The 25,756-nt window shown below is 46.2% G+C and overlaps 1 protein-coding gene across 2 annotated transcripts in view; it reads right to left on the reverse strand.

The window, feature by feature from the left end:
* Positions 1-25,756, reverse strand: part of LOC144754517 (uncharacterized) — a 424,858-nt gene that overhangs the window by 30,774 nt on the left and 368,328 nt on the right. For both annotated transcript variants that reach the window (XM_078642413.1, XM_078642414.1), the window contains 3 exons: positions 18,408-18,475; positions 17,492-17,659; positions 5,320-5,391 (listed from right to left, as the gene is read on the reverse strand). In XM_078642413.1, the coding sequence (XP_078498539.1) occupies positions 5,320-5,391; positions 17,492-17,659; positions 18,408-18,475 (308 nt within the window). The remainder of the gene's footprint in view (positions 1-5,319; positions 5,392-17,491; positions 17,660-18,407; positions 18,476-25,756) is intronic.

The raw sequence follows: 25,756 nt of genomic DNA on the forward strand, positions 1-25,756 counted from the left end.
AATGCCAATAGCTTAAACACTTGCAACTGCGAGACCTATTGCTTTGCAAATGCTTGTTAATATGAGCACAGGCCAGACCTAGCCCCTCACAATGAGGTGCCCCTGGCAGGGCTCCAGCTGTGCCAGCCTGTCTATTAAGAATGAAACCCCTCGAGCAATATATCGCTCTGAACATCCAAGTCCTAGTTCGGGAACGTATTCTCTGTAAGGGTGCTCCAACTAGTGGCACAAAGAAAGCACTGCTTAAAGGAACAATAACTAAAATGTGTATTCATATATAGAGCCCTGCTTGCTATCACAGTATTGCAGCCTTGAGGCGCTGTAAATAGAAGAAAGCAATTGCGCTGTGATGATGAAGTCTGTATTTCAAGCTTGCTGTTCTCCTGAGACACAGTCACCTCCTAAAAGAAAAGATCGATGACTGTGTCCAGGGCTTTAAGGAGGATAAAAAACCTGGGGAGTTGGGGGGGAATTTAAGGGGGCATGGTCGATGTAATTAAGGGTGTGGCTTACAAGCACGTAAACAAAACATGTGCACTTCGTTCTTTGTCCAGCAGGGGGAGTAGAGTTTTATTCAAACAATATTGTTAGATTTCTGTTCTACTATACTAATTCAACACTAATCCTCTATTGGTCCCGGAGTAGCGTGCTACCCGCCGAAAAAGCGCTTTGACGCCTCGCCAGGGGTAGTAAGCGCTATATAAATGCTATTACAATACAATACAATACGTGGAAAAAAAAACCTGGGGGTGCTTTAAAAGGGGCGGGGAAAACCTCTTAAAGGGGTGTGACCTATCCAAGTAGAGGCGTGGTCTAAATCAAGATAACTAGGATTGTGTGCTTAAGGAAATCCCCTCCAAATATCCTACCTTCGGAAAACACTCTTTAAAGGATTTCCCTTCCTCCTACAACGCGGCTCACCAAGCTTGACGTTGACACTTCTCAGTAGTGAGCATAATGAGCATGCGCACATCGAAGTGCATGCTCTCACTGCAGTCCAATAAAGTAGAAAAAAAGAAAGCAGACTACCTTTGGGAGGCCCGAAAATAGAGCCCACAAGAGACCCGTTTCGAGGCCCCCTGAAAATAACTGCCGGTGCGCAGACCTGACCCACTTAAAGCCCTGCATCCATCCATCCTAAACACTGCGCCATCCAACCACCTTTCAATCCATCCATACATTACTACCTACCTACTTAAATACACACATCTGTCATTGCACCTATCCTAAGCATCTATCAGCCCACCCGCCTATCCGAAGTACTGGTCCATTCATCCTTCCAACCATCCATTCATCCAGCCAGCAATCCATTCATTCATTCATCCATCCATCCATCCATACGCCTACCCGTTACAGTGAGTCCGATAGTAGCGTCCCAGAGCCACCGCCACCCTGCCCGCTAACATCTCCCTCCTATAGGGATTTCAAAGCACTGCACTCCAGAGCTGCCAAACTAACTCAGAGTATCCACATCTCCATACTAGATCTAATGAACCTCCTTCACCTCGCTGAACTCTCCCTCGCCAACATCAAAACCCAGTGGAACTCCACCCCCCACACCACAGAAGCACCCTCTACCACTCCCCTTGAGACACCTTCGCCCTCGCAAGCACACCCCTAGTCCACTAGACCTCACTGAAGAGGAAATCCTTGCCATCCTCAGCGATTACAACCCTACCCCAACCACCATTTGCCCGCTAGGTATGAGAGCCGAACATGCCATCCGCACAGTCTCTATCAACACCAACAGATCGGCTACTTTCCGCAACAGAAGTGTGGTCAAGAGCAACTTAGCGCCTGTACACTTATCCACCCTGACTCCGACACTTCTGCTGATTCCTCTCTGTCTGGCCTCTTAATCATCTGCTGATCGGCGTTTAAGCATGCCGTTGACATTGTTGCACTCATCCTGAACAAAAACTTTGACTTAGCTATTCTAACAGAATCATGGCTCAATGATTCCTCATCTCCTTGCCTGGACCTCTTAGGCCCTCCTGGCTATAACATTGCCAGGCTGGACAGGCAATCTAGCAAGAAAGGAGGGGGCATCGCCTGCATCTACCGTTCTAACCTCAGCGTCAGTGAACATCTGGCTGACTCCACCGACTCTTGCGAATACCTTGCACTCTCCATTTGTAGCAACTCCACCCTATTGTGCAACTTACACATCATCTATCATCCGCCTGGCACGAACGACTCCTTCACTGACCACCTCATGGAACTTATTATTGCTAAGTTCTCCTCCAATTCTTCCAGGGTGATTTCAACCTGCATTGGAATGACCCCAAGGACCCTCATGTCAATGCCATCAAAGACCTACTGTCCGATCAAGCCCCGACGCAAACCTGCTCTCTCCCAACACACTCAAAAGGGGCCATCCTTGACTGGATCATCTCCAAGGAATCAACAGTCAAGCTTATCTTCACAGACCTGTGCAACTGGTCTGACCACCACGTCATCGCATTTCTGCTACCTGGCATTCACAAGATAAGGGCTCCCCAACCAGTGATTCCCAAACGCTGGATTAAAGACACTAGAAACCTGGACCACAATGAACTGGAGGCTCGCTGCAAGTCTGACCTCTCCCCCCCTCACATTGCTCAACGGTCAATGACCTCAACAACCACTCCTTTGCAACTATCTCGAACATTATGGATGGCCTAGCCCCACTAAAGCTAAAAAGAACCCAAACCAAAGACAGGAACCCCTGGTTCACTGAACCGCTCAACAATGAGAGGAGATGCCGCTGACAATCCGAAAGAATCTGGAGACAGGACCCCTCCGCCGCACATCTAAAACTTCTCCGCCAGCCCAGAAATGCCTACAATAAGAACATCCTGAACTCAAAAAAAGAATTTTTCAGATCAGAACTTGAGAACGCCAAGAACAGACCTCGTAAGCTCTTCGATCTGGTCAAACACCAATCCAATAAACTGGTCAAAACCTTGAAAGGAACCCCCAGGGCTTTAATATCATCTGAGGAATTCTCCTCCTTTTTCGAGGACCAAGTCGCAGCCTTAGAAAATTAACTTAGTGCCGCCACACACTGTTTAGCCAATCCTGGCCTGCCCCCTCCTCCTGCGATGCCCCCACAGACTTCACCAAAAAACCAAGCACTTTGGACTGACTTCAACCCCTATGATGAAGACTCCGTATCTAAAATCTTATTGTCCCTAAACCTGAATAACCATTTCAACGACCCGCTCCCCTCCAACTGCCTAGCGGCTGTCGCCCAATCCATTATTCCTAGCTGGACTGCAATAATTAACGCCTCGCTCCAACAGGGTTCCATTCCAGACTCTCTGAAAGCTGGCCAAGTCCTCCCCATTTTGAAAAAAACGTCGCTGGATCCAGCCATCCCTAACAATTTTAAGACCTATCTTCAACATCCCCCTCTATGGCAAAGTGTTGGAAAATGTGTACAACAGCAACTAAGTCAGCACATGAAAAACTTTCACCTTCTCGATGACTTCCAATCTGGATTCAGACCTGGGCACAGCACTGAAACGACCATGCTCCACATCGTTGACAATGCCCCCCAAGCCCTGGGCCAAGGGAAAATGTGCCTTCTAATCCTCTTAGATCTATCCTCGGCCTTCGACACGGTCAACCACAAAAAACTAATCGAACGCCTCAAACTGAGGATGGGTTTGGACGGCTCTGTTCTAGAATGGTTTAGATCCTTCCTCCAAAACCGATCGCAGCGATTCCTAATCAACGGCAACCTATCTGCTCGCTCTCCGGCCAAGGTTGGAGTTCCTCAAGGATCAACCCTGTCCCCTACCCTGTTCAACCTTTACCTTGAACCACTTGCCGAAGTACTACGCACATATGTATGCTGACGACACCCAGCTCTACAACAAAGCATCCTCTCTCGAGGATATTCTCTCCCTGAACGAGGTCCTGAAATCAACCGTCCATTGGCTCAACTTAAATTTAACACCAAGAAAACAGAATTTCTCCTAATTTCCCCTCCAAAAACCAATCCCGAGATGCAGATATGGATCAAGGCTATCACAGCCTTAGATTGCCCACCGACCATCGTGGACTCAGAAAAATATCTGGGAATAACCCTTGACTGCAATTTGAACATGTGAGAACACATCAACTCGATGGCCAAATCAGCCAGATTCCACCTGAGCTACCTCTGGAAACAGAAACGCTTCCTTGATACTAGCGACCTAAAAAGCGCAGTCCAAGCGCTAGTTATCTCTAGACTGCAATATGACTGTTCCACTCTCTCAGGCTTACCCAAGATCTCCCTGGGACCTCTAAAAGCCTGCCTTAATGCCGCACCCAGACTTCTTACAAGTTCAAAAGAATTTGACGATATCTCTCCACACCTGAAAGCTTTGAACTGGCTTCCCCTCGAGGCCAGAATACAACAAACTGGCTTGCATTACACACAAAGCTTTATACTCCAACTTTCCTGCTTACCTTGCACAGAAACTTGTGGTATCTGGCGGAAGCAGAAACTCCCGTTCCACCAGAGACCTTTTACTCCAACCTCCACGGTTCCGAAAAAAAAAAAACGAATAACCGGGCTTTCTCTGGATCCCTTCCAAGAATATGGAACTCTCTCCCGCCCGCCATCAGAAGAATCCCTTCTCTGGCACGTTTCAAAAAGGACACTCATCCGTTCTCCATCTTATTAATAAGCATCGACTAGATGGATAATGGATGAGCAACAGTCAGGAGGTATTGAGGGACTCGTTCTAAGGACGCACAGCAGGAGTTCAAAGAGAGAAGGAAACCAGACACTAACATGAAATGTGCTGCACATTGGCAAACATAGTTGAAGAATAATCTGAATCTTCAGATTTAATGTGGATCTTGAGCCCTGATGATGTCCGTAGGGATGAAACGCGTTGGCTGTGCTTCGTGGATTGCTTCTGATGGAAAGCACTGATTGAATAAAATTTGGATTCGTATTAAGAAACACAAGACTCCCAAGTGATTATTTGTTGAATGTGGACTGGAAAGAGTTATGGAATGAATTCACGGGAGTCCATTACAGAAACGCTCATAGTTAACAGTCATAAATGAAGCCTTTGAGAGGAATAAATGACCACTTCTGCCCGAACTACTAGATGTCAGGGTTGGGACATCATGCAAAACTATAATACACTGATGGTGCAAAATTAGGTATTGCCCTAACGAGTAACAATTGTCCGACAGTGGACTTGAAAGGGCCCGATCACGTGTGAGATACTTCAGTGATATCTGTGTTGAGCCTGTCTTTGCTGCTAGCTCAGGATGCTGGCTTGTAGCTGCCGCTATACCATAACCCCAAAATCTATAAACAATCTTATATCCTACCATGTCCTGTTCCTGGTCCTCCTGGTACTCGTCATTGGCATCTTCTCCCGCTTTACTCCGTCCTCTGGTTTCCTGAAAACATATCAAAAGGCAAAAAGGGCTATTAACATCATTTGGAGTAAAAAAAAAAAAAATCCAGAAAAATAAACCTGCTTTGAAGTTCTTAGTCAGCAAAGTTGACTATACAACAACAGCCTAAGCTGCATAGTTAACAGTCTTGGCTCCATCCTACAATATTTTCATATATGCAGCGACAGCTCAGTTGGCTGTGTCCAAGGTTGCAGTGGAAACCTTCCATGGTAGCTTCCTCATTTTCAGCGGGACTTGCTTGATTGGCCCAGAAGAGCTTGACCAGTTGGCTGTATCCTAGGCTGCACAAAAAACTTGTTACTTTTCAGCAACAACAGTTTTGCAGTTTGGAAGTCTTGCAGATTCATAAATACATATAATGCGCATTATTCTGCCATAAACAGTCTTCTTTTGGGTGTCGATCATAGGTGGAGCTAGTATTACTCATTATGCGGACTGCACCTCATTTGGCTGTATCATAGGCTGCAGTGATAGCTCTGCCGGTGGTACTGTACGCTACAGTCCCTGCTCTGTTGGCTGTATTCTAAGCTGCAGGGGCGGTGCTGGTGGTTGTTTCTTAAGCCACGGAGCAATAAGTGCTCAGTATACACAAGAATGAAAGAGTATGTTAGCTAGCTGTATACTACACCGAAAGGATAGGTCAGCTGATTGAGTCCTAGCTTGAAGATGTAGCTATATTGGCTGTACCCTACACTGAAAGGATAGCTAGGTAGACTGTACTCTAGGATGAAATAGTAGCTCTGTCGGCTGTATCATATGCTAAAGGGGTAGCTCTGTTGGCTGTACCCTACACTGAAAGGGTAGTAGGTAGACTGTATTCTTGGGTGAAAGAGTAGCTCAGTTGGTTGTATCATATGTTACAAGGGTAACTCTGTTGGATGCACCGTACACTGAAAGGGTAGCGAGGTAGATTGTATTATAGGATTAAAGAGTAGCTCAGTTGGCTTTATCTGATGCTAAAGGGGTAGCTCAGCCGAGGTATGCTAGGCTGGTGATGTAATTCAATTGGCTGCACCCTACACTGAAAGCTCATTAAACTGTATCCCTGGATGAAAAGTGGATCAGTTGCCTGTATCTTTCAACAAAATTGTAGTTCAGTTGGTTGTAACCTATGCTGAAAGGGAAGCTCAGTTGTCTGTACCCCTCGATTTGGAGGCTGCACAGTTGTCTGTACACTAAGCAGCAGACAAAGGAGTGTAGGCTGCAATTTAAGCCCCAGAAGGAGTTGTATACTCAATGCCAACCTCCAGGCGCCAGTCAAAGATTTGCTGTTTTACCCTCAGGCTCTGAATAAAACAAGAATAGGCACAGAGTTGTGTACAAACAGTATTAGCATCCTGCCAGCGACGTGACATGAAATACAAAGACTGCATTATATCTTCAAGATATTAATCTATGCACTACGCTGCTTCGACACGTAGTATTTGTGGCTTCTTTATTGGACAATTTCACGAGAGAGATGAAAGAGGCATCATAAGACGTGTTAACCCATCCATCGGTAGCACTGCTGGAGGCCATGGATCAATATGTGTAATGTACTTTTGTTCTCTTTAGCCACATACATATGGATAAACGCGCTGGCTGATCTAGTGGAAAGCGCCGCGGGGCAGACAGCCTCAGCTGACCTAAAAAGCAGCAGAGATAATGTATCTGTATAATGATGCTGAGAGAGAGAAGGGAGGGCACAGGGGAAGAAGAAACAGGCTGAATGAAGTAGAGCAGAAAGATGGAGGGGACAGGAGTGGGAGTATGAAAGTTAAAGACACACTCAGAGAAACATATGGAGACATGATTATTGGAAGGAGAGATGAATAAAAGTGATTGATGGGAAGAGATCCAGATTGCTTTAAAATTAAATATTTAAGGGGGAAAAGGAAGAATTTAATTCCTCATGGAATCCCACACAACAATAAATAAAAAAAAAACTTGTCGCCCTGTACTGGGGAAAGTCGTTTTATACTCCGAGTTTGTGACAGTCTCATTTATTACATTTGTCGTAAATTCCCTTTATGTCTCTTGTTTGTGTCTATTCCTTTTAGTGCCCTTTAACTGTGGAAAGTCTGTTTCTGAGCCTCATACATATTTAGGTATCTATGCATGTATGCATCAATGTATTTACAGGAATTTGCAGAGCGTGGGCCTGGCAAGGGAGCACAGAACACAGGCACAAATCCACAGGCATAAACCAGGATTGCTTCCAGGGTAGCCTGATCTTCACGGGTGAGATCTTCTAGAGAGGGGAAGAGGTCACGGTCTCTGGAGAGGTGGACATTCAGCCGCTTTCTGAGTTGCGACGGTGGGGCAATTCTGATGCTGGTGTGGATGGTGTTCCAGACACTGAGAGCAAAGGTGGAGAAGGAAGTGGAGGGACAAGGGTACCACAAGCTCTTATGGGACAAGGAAACTGAGACCCGCACCAACTGTATTTAAGAGCACTGAACCCCTCACACTAATTGTATGATGTTACAACGCATTCCGTTGTAACGCATGCCTTTTCCACGCATGCGTTACAACGGAATGCCTTTCCCACGCATAACCTTTACCACGAATATTCCTTTACCACGCATACTATTACAACGATTTTCGTTGTAAATTCATGCAGGGTAAGGGCATACTCATGGTAAAGGTTATTCCCCCACCCCTAAACCCTTCTTACAAATACCCCTCCCCTGCCCTTAACCCTTAAATCGGACCCCCGTTTTGTTTTTTCTTAAATATAATATTCCCCTTATCTCTCCACATCGTCTCTTCTCAATGTTCTTCCGTGTTGACGTCGTACATCGTTATGAGGAAACTGAAGTGTCTTTCCGTTCCATCTCACGACACCGATTGCCTCCCGATTCCCTCCACATAGAAACTTCAACAGGTGCGTTTTTTTCACGCTTTTTGGGGGGGGGGCTCTGGAGGGGGTGGGCCCCCCAAAGCCCCCTTTTTTATTTTTAGCCTTTAACACACATGCCTTTGCTACGTATTTCGTAGTAAAGGTATGCGTGGTAAAGGCTACTCGTTGTAACCACGCATGCGTTGTAATGCATGCGTGGTTAAGTTATGCGTTGAAACGGACGCGTTGTAGTGGCCGTTTCCCCTCACACTTCTGGCCCTGGTGCCACTGTACCTGCTGTACTAATGACAGCTTTCTCTCGCCTGTCCTCTGGCTTTCTCTTTTTTTAGGTTTCGCCTGTCGAAAGCTGCGCACCGCGCAGCTTTTCGGCGCAGGCGAAATCTAATGTTTACAGTATGTGTGTGTTGTCCCACCCTCTCTTTCCATTGGCTTGCTCCATAAATGGAGGCTAGCCATTGGAAGAGAGATCTGCTCATCATTCTGCGAGCAGATTCATGGGCGTTCCTGACATTTTTACTCATCCCGCCCCTTTTTTTGCCGTCACGAAGAGGTGGGCCCATTGTGGGTGTTTACTTTTTTTTTTTGCCTGATGTTTGCAGCCACCATTTTTTCATGAAGCTGGGGCTGAGCGGATGCTCGAGATGTTCCGTTCTCCCCAGGAAACTGTCTTCGGCGACATCCTTATGGCTCCCTTCTTCCAGATGAGAGGCACAAACCACACAGCCGCGGAACATCAGAGTCTCCACAGCATCAACATCGGCCGTCGGGACATTGCTGGCCGGAGCTGCTATCGCGGTGAGTCTGTATCCCCCCCCTCTCCTACCGGCAGCAAGCAGTGCGGAGCTCGCTTGCACCCGATCCTCTGCCCCCCCCTCTCCTACCGGCACCCCACGGCCGTATTTGGGCTGGTGTCCGCCGGCTTTTCAGTCTGTTGAAATGGGACTTGGGAAGTCAGGTGAGTCGATAAAACAGCTGGGGGCTGCACTCCAGGAACGCATGCAGCATTCAGAATTAATATTTTGCGGGGAGCTCTGGAATCGGAAATGTTACATAGGCTTAAAAGAACACTCTAGCTTATGTGTAGTGAAACAGCACTCCAAGTAGGTTTAGCAGGCACACAACATGGCAGTTTGCTGGTGAATTGAACCATAACATTGGTGCGCTTATCTTGCCTCTTATGATCCACTTAAGGAACCACTAACTGTCTCATTCTGCTGCCAGAATACTAGGACATGATGGCCAGGAAAGGAATATTTAAGCTCAAAATATCCTCCCATTAACTCATTTGCAATATTCCAAAGGAATTTGCAACGTTGGCATGAAGTAAAGGTAGGTTGGTCAAAAGAAGCTCAGCTGCTTGTCTGGAATAGGCGTACTGCTCGTATAGTTGATCTGACGTCATGCCATGGCTCTGACTTTTCCAGTTTTGAAACTGCTTCTGCAACATAACAAGTGCTTCTGTTTCTCACGGAGATGAGATGACACCTATCGCTGTTTACATGATATTATACCTGCCTCTCCTGAAGCATTAAGCTACTTAGCATCAAGGATACTATTCATCCACACCGGCAGTGTTGCATCCTAGAAAGCCTGTCGCGCAGCAAAGATCTTTGACAGATGAGGTAAAGGTTGTATTTTTATGTATGTACTTGTAACACGGTTTTGTATAGCATAGCAACGTCCAAGCTAATGCAGCACTTTATATAAAACAGAAAACGACCTATCTGCAGCTCCTCCGGCGGCTGTGCGGGCCTCTGGGCCAGAGTGGCGGGAGGTCGCCGACAGAGAGGAGTTGCCGCATCAGAGCGTCGGCTGAGCATGGCGGTGACCGGGGACTTCTGTGGTGAGTGCAGCAGTGTGGAGCTCGCTTGTTGTATTGTGGGATTAACTTTCCACCTCTGTCTACCAGAACCTTCCTGGGAGAAGGTACTTATTGTAAACTTTGTGGTATCTGATTCAGATCACCGCTGGGTAGTCCTGCCGCAGTTCGTTGCTTCCAGGAGTTGCAGGTAGTTGCTTCCAGGAGTTGCAGGTAGTAGGCTAACGAAAACGGTAACTCCTGTCACCTCTTTAGACGAGCGATATTGGGGTAATCTTAGTGACCCCACCACTCACATACGTTCATTGTGAGAGGCTGTTGGGTGAATGGGGCTTTGTGAGAGGTCCTCCGTCAGCCCTAGAAGGCAAAGCAGTTAGTATGAGCATCTGCATAACCACAAACCACTTTTAGGCATCACCTTCCTGGGACTAAATTCAGTCTTAAAGAGAATTTCATTGGAGGAGGAAGGAGCCATGCAATAGACTCTCTTTATGGATTTTACTGGTCTTGTGTTGCATGATAGCCAAGAAAGGGCCTAGAAGGACTCAAATCTAGAACTGCCACCAAATCAGGGGACATGTAGTCACTCGCAAAGGCGTGTGCTTTTCATAGCTGACCTAGCTCTGGGCTGTTTCATGCAGAAGGCAATGGATTGCTGGTTACGCAGTTGTCTGTATCCTTTACGTCTTAGTTCTTTCTCCCTGTCACAAGTCGTATTTCTGTTTTGTCTAGAGTGTTGGCTTAGCTGGTTGAGGGGCTCATTACAAGTTGACTGAAGCTTTATCCCCCAGAAGAATGGGGATGTCCCTCCAGCTCCTATTCGGATTGTCCCGATGTTCTCACAACCAATATTACTTTGAAGAAATATGATATGATCACTAGTCTAGCTATTCAGGTTTCAGATCCTATAAAAAAAGGATTAATTCCCTATAGAGTAATGAGGCAAGACTTCGCACACAGGACTTTTTTGGCATGCATGGATGGCAGTGAAGCATTCACTCGAGAAAGGATAGGCCCTTTGCATTTAGGCTTTTCAGTCTGTTGAAATGGTTAAGATTGCAGTTAAGATTAAGCTAATGGCAATGTAAATGACAATGCCATTTATTTATCTGTTTTCAAAACCAACACATAAATAAAAATTTTGTCATTTACAATGCCAATAGCTCTAACTTTTCCAAAGGCGAAACCATTTCATTGTAAATGCTTGTTTTATTGTTTTCAGCCTGGCAATGTGGGTTGGGAAGTAGAGCTGGTGCAGGTTCATCAGGATAGGAAGGTATGGCTGAACTACTTTCGACTTTTAAGCTGACCTCTTATGCACTTTGGATGCCTTTAAGGGCTAGCGGGGCATTGTGTTATCAGGGAGGCCACAGATCAGTGTCTTGCTCTGTCTCAGTGCGAAAGGAATAAGGAGTGGAGAGTTCTGCTTCTCCATGGAAAGGTTTACCTTCTGCAGAAGGGAGAGTTGGCCCGGGTGATCGTCAAGAAAAAAAAAAGGAAAACAAAACATTTACCTGCACACTGGCGCTTCCTCTCCATCCTCTTCTGTGGATTTCCAGGAGCAGGAGGGAAACAGGAACCTCCTGGAATTCCCCTAGCCAATCACTACTCTGCATTACAGCAGCGTTGTGATTGGTATGAGGACCGATGTTCGGCGCTCAGGCAGGGACTGGGAGGCTGGGCATGTTCTCCACCCAGGCTGTGTATTACAGCCGGTGGAGAACGTGCAAACTACGCATGAATGTTTGGCCGACTGTCTTAGCGGAGGGGCCGCCCCTGTTGGTTGGGCAGAGATTTAAGTTGGTACTGGCATTTAAAGCTGAATGAGTTTGAAATTTTGTGTTGTTGAATTTAATGAGAGGTGCAGAGTTTTGGGGTTGTTGGCTGTTGTCAGCTTATTGAGGCACCTTTATGTAGTGCTCAAAGAACAGGGTTGCAGGAGACCAAGTGCAGGTTAAAAATGATGTTGACAGGCTTCAGCCCTGGGGCTGCTCATGAATTAATAAAATAAAACACATATTTAACCCCTTCGCTGCAGTGTTAATTTTGCCGCGGTGCGAGGGGGGGAGGGGGGGGAAGGGGTGGGCACAGTGCTCAGGACGGCTCCCGGCCGTCATGAGTCACGGTAGTCATGTGCTCATGACGGCCGGGAGCCGTCCGAACTCCGCCCACTGATTAATTGGGCCGCACAGGCGGGGAATTAATCGCACATGGGCGGAGCAGCAACGTTCGGATTCCCCCCGGCCATCATGAGCACATGACTACCATGACTCATGACGGCCGGGAGACGTCCTGAGCACGGAATGAGTTAAAACAAATAGTGTTGTGATTTGAAGAATAAGTGGAGTAAGAAACAGTGGAGTGACACAAGAGGGCCCTGAGTGGAAAAAAATGGATTTAGTGACTTTTACATAAAATTCCAAACAATTTAGGCTTTGGCACCCTTTAGGCTAGAGCTGTAGTGTGGTGTGGTCACTTGTTGGGGTACTTACATTCCTCATGACTCGCTGTATATCATAGATTGTCACAGACGAAAAGTTCTGAACATAACTAACCCCGACTCTGCTTTTACCACATTTTCTTCTCAGGCTGTAGCAAAGCCTCTTCCAGGAAGTATGCACACTTTATCATGGTTTCTTTGGGTTTTTGTGGTGTACAATTTGAGCATAATTGCCATCCTTGACTGTAAGGCGGATTTATTGATCACTGCTCAGTCAGTTCTTATTATGTCTTTTCTACAAGGCAGATTCTAGCGGACTGTAGGTGACAGCCTCTTGTGGACAAAACCAAAAAAGTAAAGTGGGCGGAGGTTGGGTTTAGGGTCACTATCCTTTGCTTGCTTCTTATTCAATGGCTTGCCATCTTCTTTATGCATTTGTCACCCACCCTTCAGAGCCCAGTTCTTTACCATCCTTTTTATTTGCATACTTATATCCTACCACTGCTCACTTTTACAAAAATACATTTTTCAATTTCGTTAAGTGCTCCATGACCGTGCATGTGATTTCCAGTTCTCACTTTAGTGTGCTTCCCCTGCACCAAATACCCGCCCAAAACTCTATGTTGTTCTCTCCATCGTGTGCCTCACCCCACTGCCAAATTAACCACCCATGCACAGAGCTGCTCTTTCACTCTCATGTTCTGCAGTATCCCCATGTGTCCATTCTCACCCCAATGGCTTTATTTTTATTCGATGCCTCCTCTCAGCCCGTCCCTATTGCTTCCCCTAAACACGTCCTCCTGTGACCGTGCCACAATACCACTGTTTTGTGGTGAATATAACTTCTTATTTGTCTCGTGACTGCAGGATTATCGTGCATGTGCACTGGGGAATCATGAGAATGGTCCTCAGTCTCTTTGTGGTGTCAAGAATGTTTTTGGGGGAGATGCAGGCTCGTGAACTTGGGGAGGAAGAGCTTGGGGAGGTGATCAGCAACTCAAGAGAGGGAAGACCCCCAACCCAAACAGGTTCCCTCCAAAATACTTCAAAAGTGTAGGTACGGATGCTAGCTCGACAGCTTCCAGCAATGTTGCATGAGACCTGGGGCAAATGGTGTCTCACGGGGATCTCAGTTTGGCGCTTCTGGCTCTCATACATAATCAGGGCATGGCCACAGAGCACTTATTAAGTTGCCTAACACAGAGGCCAAGGTCTTGGAGAAAGTCCTCGCAAACCGCCTCCCTCAAGCCCTAGTTAAACTAATAGCCCCTGATTAATAAGCCTTCATGTCCCTAAAGTCTATATGCTATAACCTCAGATGACTACATGGCTGCTTAACTAGATATCATATAATACTAGAGCTCGCGATCATATTGCCCCCTAGATACCGAAAATGCTTGCAACACTGTGGAGTAGCCCTATCTCTTTGCAATCCTACAGAAAAAGGGGGATGGCCTGGGGGTTCTTGACCTGGGTGCTTATACTGTGTACTGGTCCCATGGCCAGAGCCTGGGTTAATGGAGCACTGTCCCCCTTTATTGTTTGCTCTGGTGCTGGAGCCATTGGCAGGCTGGGTGAGGATGGACGCACAGCACAAGGGTCTGTGTTGGGAATCTCCCTATATGAAGAGGACATGCTGCTCTACCTGACTGACCCACATCAATCAATATCACAAGTTCTGAATGGCCTGGAAAATTCTTTGAAGTCCAGATTAACTGGCATAAATCAGTGGCATTCTCTGTCACCCCCAAGGCAACGGCCGATGGGTTGGGAGATGGGATTTAACTACCTGAACATTTATGTAACACTCGACCTAGTTGAATTTCACAGGCGGAACCTAGGGCAGATACTGGAGGAATATAGAAGAGACTTGGAGCACTAGTGGAGCATCCCCCTTTCGCTGGTGGGCAGAGTTGCTCTAAACAAATCATGAGTAAGAAACACGATGTATGAGGTCTCTGACTAGTTCAATTGGTTGGTATATGCCGTGCCGTGAACACCGCTATCCCCACAATAGCGTTAGCAACCGTGTCCAGGGGGAAATAAGAGTAGGCTTTTTGGTTTCCTGCCCTACAGCTTTAATTCTGGTCAGTCCACGTGCAAGTGGTGAATGAGTGGGCATTTGCCTCCCAGCAAGAGCGGGCGGAGATGGCAGATAGGAGAATGCACCCAGGGCTATGTTCGCCAACTGTTTAGTATGAGCCGGACGACTAGGCCCTTATTCCGACAAACTTAGTCATAGACACCGGAAAGAAAGCAACATGTCGCATGGGATGGGAGGGGAAGGAGATGCTGGAGACCCTGTGTAGCACTTTGACACACTGATCGAAATACAGCCCCTGGGGGGACAGAGACAATGCGACATATTGAGGCTCTAAAAAGTGGGAGATGTGTGGGGCTCGCATGGGCCTTTCCCTATCAGGGAACTCTAGAGACAGTACGAACTTGCAGATAGCTAATACTTCTTCTATTCACAATCACACCACACTCTCGCAAGATATAGGGGAAAGAAATCAGGGTGTAGTGGAAAAGACTCCCTTGGACTATAGGTTGCTTGTAGTCCTGTTGAGATCCCATGCAGTGTCCAAGATATACAGATCACTCTTTGCAAACACCAAACCCCTGCTAGAGACACTGAAGTATAGGTGGGGGGAAGATTTGGGTATCAGAGAGGAGGGGGGTTGGGACAAAGCGTGCCTCTATCCATGTGAGGTGGCTATTAGGGTCGGGTTCCTCCGTGTGCAATTTAAGATATTGCACTGAGCATATTATACCAGTATTAGGCTTCTTGACAGGGGAAGACTGATAATAACAGATGCCTGACAGGTACATTGATTAACACCATGGGCCCCCGGGGCACTTTGGTATTACAGAAGGGGGCACAGACGCTTGTGCGTATCCTACAGTAATACCAATAGCACTGGCTCACAAAGCGCCAGCAGTAGCTTAAGGGGGCATTCCCTCATTTGCATAGGGGAATGTCATATGCAAATGAGGGGATTCCTTTGCCTCTGCACCTGCGTCATATTAAAAATGCAGGTGCGGAGGCAAATACACTCAGGGGGCGCACTCACAGTGCACTACCTTCTAGGTGGCACATTGAGTGCGCCCCTGAGAGCAGCCTCGCAGGGGGGGAGGGGGTCCTATGGAGCCCCCCCAGACGTCCCCTTAAAGGCGACTGCTGTCACCACCTGCACCCGCCTGCAAGGGGATCTCTAATCCCCTGTAAAAATGCAGGCGGGTGCCGCCTGCACTGTGAAAAACTCCGAGCGGTTGCAAGCAGCTGCTCTGTGTTTTCACATGAATGCACTGCCCTGGGGCCAGCGAGAGTTCGCGGCTGCCCTGGGAGCAGCGTATTCACCGTACTAGGGCGCACTTTCATTGTTTGCACCGGGCGGACCTATTAAAAGGTGCGCCCGGTGAAAACAAAGAAAATGCATAATACGGCCCCATATAGGGTAGCCCGAGCATGCAACCCTTCTGGGCGCAATTGGGGAGCGTGATGTCATAGGTGGCAGGAGAGGACATCGGTCCTACCCCGGCACTGGTAGTTCTGGGGATATGGGGTGAGCAGACCTAGTCCAGATACACATAACTATTCTGCAACGAGGCCCTAATTGTCGCTATGAGATATTATTAAGTTATGGGGTAGTCCAGTGGTACCGAGTGTGGAAGAATGGGTCAAGAATATGGACTGCTGTATTGGGGCAGAGGAAGTAGTTAATGCATCCAGTGGATGCACACATAAACCTCAAAGTCTAGGGATAATGGAGGAGGAATCGTGGAAAGGACTGGAGTCATAGGGGTTTGTGGCCAGACTCCAATTTCATGGGCATATGAACTGAGTGTCAAGCAAACAACCGGACACCCAGCAGCAGACGGAGCTTGGTTTACAGGATTACACTCATTGGCCCTGTGCTGTGCCCTATACTTCCCAAATTGATTTATAATCTTGAAATGCTATTGGCAGAGGTTGCTGGAACTGTCGGACCTCATTTTCTCTTTTTTGGTAGATAAGGTTTTGCTATGTTTATGCAAAAATTTGAATACAAAATAATTTGAAAGAAAAAAATAAAATAATGTTTCCTGATTCCGTGGGCTCTGAAGCAGCTCATAATCAAAACAATGTTAACAAAGGAATTAAATGGTCTGTCACACATATTCGCAGAAGCGACCTTAACAAACCGTGACATTCTGTACACTATGCCCAGATGAAAATTATTCAATATAAAACCCTAAAAGCCTTCTTATCATGATAAACAGGGCCACATCCACCTAGGTGGCATGCTTCATTACTGGGTGGGATTTGCCATACCAAATGGGCCTCGGATTGCACATTCAACTCAACGTGGAGCACGACCCGAAGAGGAAGCATTCCACCATCGAGGCTGGCCTATTTACTGCACGTCGTTAGACTGGAGTAGGTCACTAGACCTTTGAAGGCCTACTCATGCCCATTGGGTATAGCAGCTTTATTTACTGAATGCCCTCGAAATTAGCGAGCCTACTGAATTACTATAAGGTGTCTGTGCTATTGATGTCTTTTGATTGTGGCAGGAGTATGAAATGTAAGTCCTAATGTGTCAGCTATCTGTGTATCTCCACTGGTGTCATGCTTACTCTGTGAGAAACCCCAACAGAAGTTGTCTGAAACTAGAACACACTTTGCCCATCTACTAGGACTTTCCAGGCACTTGTCATTTTCCACGTTCCATGTATTTGTGGCACCACACTGCGAATTTACCTTCTCTGGGATGGAATTAGGCAAATACCTCCACCAGGGTCCAGGTCGTTTTGGTATTTAATAAGAGTCAATGGGCAGGCAATTTACATAAAGCTGTTGTGAACTTAGAAGCACTTAAAACATAAGCTGCAGCTGTAGAGCTGAGAAAAATTGGTGTTAAAACTCACTCATTAGACCCACCATGACCATGTGTACCCAATCTAAGCCTGCTGGCAACAACGACATAAATCCAGTTACCTTTTCTTTCGTCAGAGGTTGTTCTACGCCTTGCTGGCTGTTCTTGGCTTGCTCCTCTTTTGGTACCTTCATGTCAAAGGCTGGTCTCTCCAGTGCTGCCTCCTCAAACTCATCCTCCCCCTGGTTGTTGGGGTCCTGCGCCGGATCTGCTACCACATTCGCTGGCATCTGCAAATCAGAGTTTTGAGATTGGGCTAATTATAATTGTGTGGATTTGCACACATGGAAAGACCGCGCCAGCCAACTTCTTTCTCCCTGTTTGGGTGACGCCGTCAGATCATTTCAAAACAGGCCACACCATGGGTACGTTAGAGGAACTGGAGGGAAACATTACTTCTCCCTTTGAATGAGCAAGTCCAGAAAGGACCTTTATACAAAGACACACATTACTTGGCCATGAAAAAGGCATTTAACAACTTGTTGCAATTATGGTGTCCATAGCAGAAATAGATTTCAAGACCTTCTTGACTTTGACAAAGAATTTACTTCAAACTATGACCTCGAGGAAAGAAGGGACGTATTAGCGCAAGCAGGGGTGCAGCATCAGGGGTGTGTGTGCGTGTATTTTATGCTAAATAGTTGGGCACAGGAGCTTTAAGGCGGGTATGTGAGACCTCAGCAGGAATTAAATACACACAGACAAAAATGTACACACACTCTCTCCCCCTGTTTTGGGTTTCCTCGAAAATGTTGGTTATTTTACAAAATCTTGTGTTTTTTTCTCTTAGCACTCCTACCGATCCGCATTCCTCTCCCTTTCCACTGCCTCTTAACTTAAGCCCCTGTCATGCTCCCTGCGTGTTGTATAATGTGTTTTAACATATGCTAGGCTGATCGTTGGAAAATCTGAAGCTCATTCCCCCACGCAAGCTGTAGTAGGTGCAACTAAAGATAAAGGAAGGCCAGTGCCCCTTACCATTGGCTCCTGTGCAATGTGCTGGGGTCTGTTTCCTGGATCCTCTTCTCTGTCTATCATCCCTGCATCTGGGGAGAAAAAGAGGCAATTATGCGGCATATTGCATAACAGAGAGGGAGGGAGGCGGGGCTTCGTGGACTATATGGAGACTGGGATTGGAACAGTGAGACAAGTGTGTAAATTGTAACTGAGTGTGCATTCAGTGCGAACACTTAACACTTATGGTGTGTGATAATGTATATATACATTTAAAAAAAACAAAATATAAAAATGTTACTTATTAAAAACGTTTTGTAAAGTAAAGGAGTTCGACATTAAAGGCCAGAAATGAAATTTGTATCCTTAATTGGATTCGTAGGAGCAGTGCAAGAAGAGCAAACAGGATATCGTATGGACGATAGACGGCCACAATTGAAGCATATGCATGTGTCGACCAAAACAGAGCATACATTAGGTGCAAAAAAAGACAAAGTGATGTGCTGGAGTCCAGTATATCACCGTTTTTTTTATAGAAATAAAGCCACATTTTTAAAAGCTCCAACTTCCGTGTTAGAATTTTAAGTACTGACTTTTATATATATTGTTTGTGAAGTATACAAAATATTTTTATATTTTTGCGTTTGCTTCTTGTACACTTGTTTATGTATTTCTTAGTATGGTTTTGAGGTTCAAATCTGAGAAATTGCTCGAGCAAGGGACCCTGGCTTCCAGTAGACTACAGAAATAAAAAAAAAGATTAAGAACCCATAGTGTTTTCTTCAAACATGGTCCCCATTCCTAGAAGCCACGGTGGATAGTGACTCTGTCTCCACTCCTCCCTCTCCAACGTCTGTTATCCCTCCTTAATTAATTTTTAGGTTTCGCCCTGGCGTTGCAACTGCGTAGCAGTTGCTCCGCCCAGGCGAAATCTAATGTTATCTCTATAGTGGGGACTTGAAACCGCCCCTTCTTCCATTGGCTAGCTCCATAAATGGAGGCTAGCCATTGGAAGAGATTGGCTATCAATCACGTTTTCCCGTGAAAACGCGATTCGGGGGCGTTTCTGGGTCTTTTTTTAAGCCCCGCCCCTTGTTGCCGTGTGTCCCGGGCTGCGCTGTGATTGGCTGCCGGCCCGGGACACCCCCGTGACGTCATTCCCCGGGCCGCGCTGTGATTGGCTGCCGGCCCGGGACCTGACTTGTTTGCGTGTGCGTCCAATGGTGCGCTTGTGGGGTTTTTTCCCCTCTGGGTGTTTCTCACTCTGGGCCTGTTTGGGTGACATCTGATATCGCCCAGGCGCCCGGAAATGTCAGCTCTTCAACCGTCTCCCAACAGCATGGAGGTTGGTAGGGAATGTTTTGGCAGGGTCTAATCACACCGCATCGCAATGATTCGAGTCACGGGTGTTATTGTTCCCCATCTCTCACCCCAACCTTTGTAAATGTAAATGTATTTTGATTTATATAGCGCACAAATCACCCAGGGGTCTCAAGGCGCTTGCTTAGGGAACCCATCCTGGTATTCCCCTGTGAGATACCCCGGCAGGGTATTCACAAGGTGAAAGCCAGGCATCCCGCCGCGAGGGGCCGTAGTGGAGATTAAGCAAGCTATTGCCCAGAGTCGCAGAGTGTGACTCCGTGAGTCGAGTAGGCACCAGAGTGAGAATTGTCGAGTCCGTGGAATTTTTGTGCCCGAGACCCGCCGAGGCGGGGAATCGAACCCTGGTCCACGGCTGATCTCAGCTTCCGGGTCTGCCGCCTCTAACCACTGAGCCACGCTTCTCCACCTTTCCTCCGAGTACAGCTTCGGTGTTCTCCTCTGGCCCAGAAACGGCTCCCTCTCGTCCTGAATCCGATAAATGCGCCATTCATCATGAAGCTGCGTGCTTCCCTGGTTAGAATTCACACGTTAGTGTGTCTGTGAATGTTGTGAACTAAAAATAGCAGATCTGGCTGAGACGTCACACACCTTAGTGATTTCCTATAGTTCACAGGCTCCGTATCGCTATCCTTTGATGTTTTGGAATTCAATGCACATAGGCAGTAGTTACGTGAAAGGTGCAGGGACTTCTGTCTTCCAATCCTTTCACGTGTCTGGGCTGAGGCTTGGTTGCGCGTGAGATGCACGGTCGGCGACATGCACCTATTTGTATCGGCCATGCACATAATACACTTGCCTTCCGGCTCTACCGCCAGTGCGCCCACCTCCTTTTTGTCGTGACGCAGAGTGGGGTACAAGGGGAGAAGTGCCGTATATGCGAGTACCTAAGCGAAGTTCCCGTGCCCCGGATTGCACACCTGCCTCTAGTCTACGCGCATCAGGGTTGGCCTGGGTCGGAGTGCCTTCTGTAGGTGTCGGGGAAAGGTGTCAGGCCGACATCCCTATGTAATGCAGAGGTAGCCTGCTCCCGCAGTGAGCCCCAGGCACTGGCATGCGTCAGCACACAGTGGCAGGCTGCCAGGCACCGTGAATGGATGGGTTGGCCCTGTGGGCCGCATCAGGGAGACATTCCGCTCCCAGTGGGCCTCGCGTGTCATTGGCAGTTGCTGGTTTTCGCGGCCCTGATAATGACTAGTTTCCGAGCCCTGGCACGACCGAGAGAACAGGTGTGAGGTCGGACTGGGAGTGCCCGATGTCCCGGAGATTGATGTTACACCAGTAGGCTTGAAGATGCAGCCCGCTTACCCAGTCTAGCACCAGTTCCATGCTGGAGAACACTCTTTGAGGCATTCTACCTTCCTTTCCCAGCACCGATCCGGTCTGTTCGGTGTTCTCCCCTGGCCCAGAAACGGCTCCCTCTCGTCCTGAATCCGATAAATGCGCCATTCATCATGAAGCTGCGTGCTTCCCTGGTTAGAATTCACACGTTAGTGTGTCTGTGAATGTTGTGAACTAAAAATAGCAGATCTGGCTGAGACGTCACACACCTTAGTGATATCCTATAGTTCACAGGCTCCGTATCGCTATCCATTTATTTATCTGTTTTCAAAACCAACACATAAATACAAATTTTGTCATTTACAATGCCAATAGCTCAAACTTTTCAAAAGGCGAAACCATTGCATTGTAAATGCTTGTTTATTTTGTATTTGTGTACTCTTCCTGAGGTTTCTTTTCTGCTCCTTAATTCTTTCCTTATGCCTCGGCCTCATCTCCTTTCTCCTTTCCTTTGTTACTCTGGGATTCTTTGTTCTTTTCTTTTCTCTTTTCCTTTCATTCTTTTGCTTTCTTCCTTTCTATTATTTTTCCCTTTATAACTTACAGAATATTTGCTATTTTTTCTTCTCCACATCCATTATATCCTATGAATATTTATATTATTTTCATGCCTGTATTATGATTCATTTATCAATATCTTATTTTATTATCTATTTACATATGTACGTATTCATGTATTTTCATCTAAAAACGTTTTAATAAAAAATTTCAACACAAAAAAAGAAAAGGCAGGAAAAAAAAAAAAAAAAAGAACCCATGGTGTACAGAGTTCCCTAGGTCGGTAAAGCAACAAAATGGCCACACAATACAGTAACAAAACGGGTACAATGACATGACGGTGTGCAGTTAACAGAAGAGTTGGCAAACAACGCCAGTGTTTAAATGGTGCTTTCTTTGATTTTTTGGTGATGACCGTGGTGCTGGTCATTTCTTTACAGAGTGGATACAGGTATGAAGATGCTCCTTAAATATCTTGGAAAAGTTGTTTCTCGCACGACTACCAATAGTCCTGTGTGCACCAACACAATGCCAAGGGTTTCATTATATAGGAAGACAGTTGGGTTCCCAAAACAACGAGGCGCTTTAGGTAGCAGTTCAATGTGGGCTCTGGCATGGCAAGTGAGCAACGCAGGCAGTGACCAGGCAAGGTGTGGTGCTAACGCAGGCGCATGATACACCCTGGCATCATAGCGGGAGCTGCCACCTAATGGATAACTACAATTTCTGAGACCTACTTTTCAGTCATAGCACCCTGGCACCCAGAGCTGCCCACTGGCTGAGTGGGAAGTCAGTTGTCGCAATGATTAGCACTGACCTTTCTCAGCATCAGTAGCCACTCCCGAGCAGTTGTCCTTTTCAGAAGCCCTCTGACACACTAGAGCAGCACTTCTGAAAGGCTGGCATTTTTATCTTCGTATTATTAGCAGCAACGAAAAATGAGATCAACTTCTAAATGTCGCAGAAACAGTGAAGGGCTTTATGTCCTGAGACAGAAATTTAAACTACTGTTCTTTCTCTGAGCATGACATGTTGTATAGGCATTTAAGCATTTGCCTGCAGTGCATCTATTTTTTGTACATACACATGATTTTTTTTTATAGGCATAATTATTATTTTCTATTTTGCAGAAATATTGCCCCTTGGTACTCTGGCGGTCAGGAATCTTAAATATTGGTCTATTTCATAGATCTGATTCCCAGATGACTAAGTCTTTCTTTTTAATCCCACACAGTACTCTATCAAACACACCCTTTGGCCTATTTATTAAATAAATATATTCATGGTGAGACCTTTCCATTGTCTAAACCCACCTGGACGAGGTTGGGTTAATTTGCTATTCTGCAGATGCAATGCTGAGCTGATTTGAACATTTTTGCCTGGAAATATTTTGATTAGATATGGGTGACTTCTTAACCACTTAATGCTGTATTGTTCAACTATGACTTATGAATCCCCTCATGTACCTCTTACAAACGTTATCACATAACATGTAAAGCGCTCTGATACCGTCGGGTCTAGCTGACGCTGTATAAAACTCAAAAGAATAATAATGTCTAGATTGACCCTGTTCTTTACGGTGGGCACCATCCTACTTTAAATTTTTCCTCCATTACCTTTTCCACCCCCAACCACCTCTGTGCCGCGCACTTCTGCTCATCGTGTTTTTCCAGATCTTCCTTCGCTGCTCCCAGTCTATCCGGACACTCTTCTTTTGCTATCCAGGACATCTCTCTTGCAGCCACCCGTTTGGCGGGTCCTACTGCTTACGTCTCATGGTATACATTGGGCAGAGATAATGGAAAGACCGCAAAGAAGTAGCAGGGTGGTGTTTAGACTGGCGCTATTCAACTTTATTTCTATTTTTTTTGTGAACTGTGTATACAGTTTTATTGTCAACGCAACTACCGTTTGATGCTGAAAACCATATTTACTGAAGTTTTCATGCAACCAGTGTTGCTGTGCTGAAGGTGAAAGAGCAGAACAACACCATATGTACTAATATATAGTCTAGTTCGTCTATCCCCCTGAGCTGGTGTATTTTAGACTGCCTCATGCCAATGCACACACCACTGCACCATGATGCAAAGGTGCGTAAATGAAGTCAAGCATTGCTTTGTACTGGAAGGATCCCCTTGCAGTGTAAAATACTATGCTTGGCATAGCTTAACTCCTTTCTAACTGGGTATGCGTGCTAAACAGTGCAGCACACAAGCAATGTTGGAAACTTTACACCTGCCTTGAGGAGGCATGAATTTTTAGTGCAAGTTTGTGACTATTAATATTTTTTGATAGGGATTTGAATCAAAACAAAACCAAAGGCTAGCTGCATAAGAATGACAATGTACTACCCACTAACCCAAAGTAGGCCTGTTTTCCAAAAGAAAACAGGATTAGCATTGGAAAGTAAATTCCAAAACAACACTTTCCCACTGGTTGTGTCACGCTTGAGATGAAAACCCGGTGCAAATTGTTCATATATTTCCCGCACAGTATTATGGCCACTTATATTTATGTATTCACTGTTAATGTTACTCAGGGTATTGTACGCATCTTTTGAGTGAACACATTTGCAGTTAAGCGCTAGACATAGGACAATGCACATCGCCACACAAAACATGGAACTGCAACTAGAGGAGGAGAGTAATTGAGAAACTGTCAAGACACCCATGACCTACAGCCAACATCCCTGATGACAAATCCACTCTTCAGAGTAAGACAGACCGCAAATGTTTGTCACCTCGGTAATGTGCCCTCCAATGTGAGGAAAAAGTCCACAAAGAAGATTCTGTCCACGAGTGTCACACCGGCTACCTGTGAAACTTCCCTCCCCCCGAAAATGGTAGCATACTTTCACAAAAAAAGATGAATATAGTGCTCGCTAATGTCCTGGAAACACACCGAAAAATAATAAAGAAGACTAGACAGGACAATTGTGCTTTGCCCACGTCTGCTGATGGAAATTCCACCATCTGACAAAGGCATTGGCAAATTTTCAACTGGAGATGTCTCTCCCACCCTTGTAAGAGTCTGCTTCCATGGCAGATTCAGCTACTTTGATGGAGAAACCTCCATTTGATTGACAGAGTTTTCTACAAGTGGCAGATCTTACTTCAACTCCTTGATGGAAGAAGGCAATCTGCCAGCACGCCAGGTGAAACACCTGACATCCAAACTCTCCATCGGGCCATTTGCTCCTGTGAGCAGCAGCATGACAAGTCTGCTAAAGGTGGGCGCAATGGAGCACGGGACCGAAGAAATAAGAAGCACTGCAAAGCCAGTATTTTTTTAATTACTGATTTTATCTGAGCAGAAACAAGCAAGCAAACAGAATGTTTGTGCAAACAAGTCATGATTCGATCAATAGAAAGAACAGGTAGCGCCAAGAACCCTAATGTAGATGGAGAGGACACACTCTAAGACTGCAACAATAATATATACGCATTAAATTCCCAGGGTTAAGGCATGGTGTGGCAGGTTCGCTGAGGCCAAGATTAGAAGCAATCAGACCAACCCATAGTATTCATGATAGGGCCTTTATCACTTGAGAAATGTGTGGGGAATCCTCTCGCTTTATCACAGCTTTCTATTTAGAGGATCAGTGTCAATGCATCTCATTCCCGACTATTGTGGGAAAAGACATACCACACCATTTCTTGCCACATCGCACTGTACAACCACGAGTCGCATGCAAACAATGTTGGCCTATATGTGGGTCTTTCATGATATCCCATCAAACCGACAACAGACACTTTCCGCGTAAAGAGCGGTTGTTCCTAACACTGTGGCCAGTTTATGATCTGCCACTTTCTCTCAAAGGTCCTGCAGCCCCGAGACACCTCCAGACAATATGGATGAAGGACAGACCCCTAACCCGCATTTGTGACCTAAAATTAGTGTATCAGTCCCATGGGATGGAACCTAGTTCTATCATTTCATAACATGTGTATTTGTAAAGCACGCATATCACGTAAGAGTACCAAGGCGATGAATAACATGTTTTATTGTTACCCAACTCAATGGTACTCAGTTTAACGACCTCAAAAGGATGAAAGGCTGAGTGGACCCATTGGGATTTTAACCTGTGACCATGAGGCCGAACATAGAACCCCTTATAGTGGACACATTAGTCCACTAAGCCACCAGACCCAGCT

Source organism: Lissotriton helveticus, chromosome 5_1 (genome assembly GCF_964261635.1).
Source record: "Lissotriton helveticus chromosome 5_1, aLisHel1.1, whole genome shotgun sequence".
Taxonomy (NCBI): domain Eukaryota; kingdom Metazoa; phylum Chordata; class Amphibia; order Caudata; family Salamandridae; genus Lissotriton; species Lissotriton helveticus.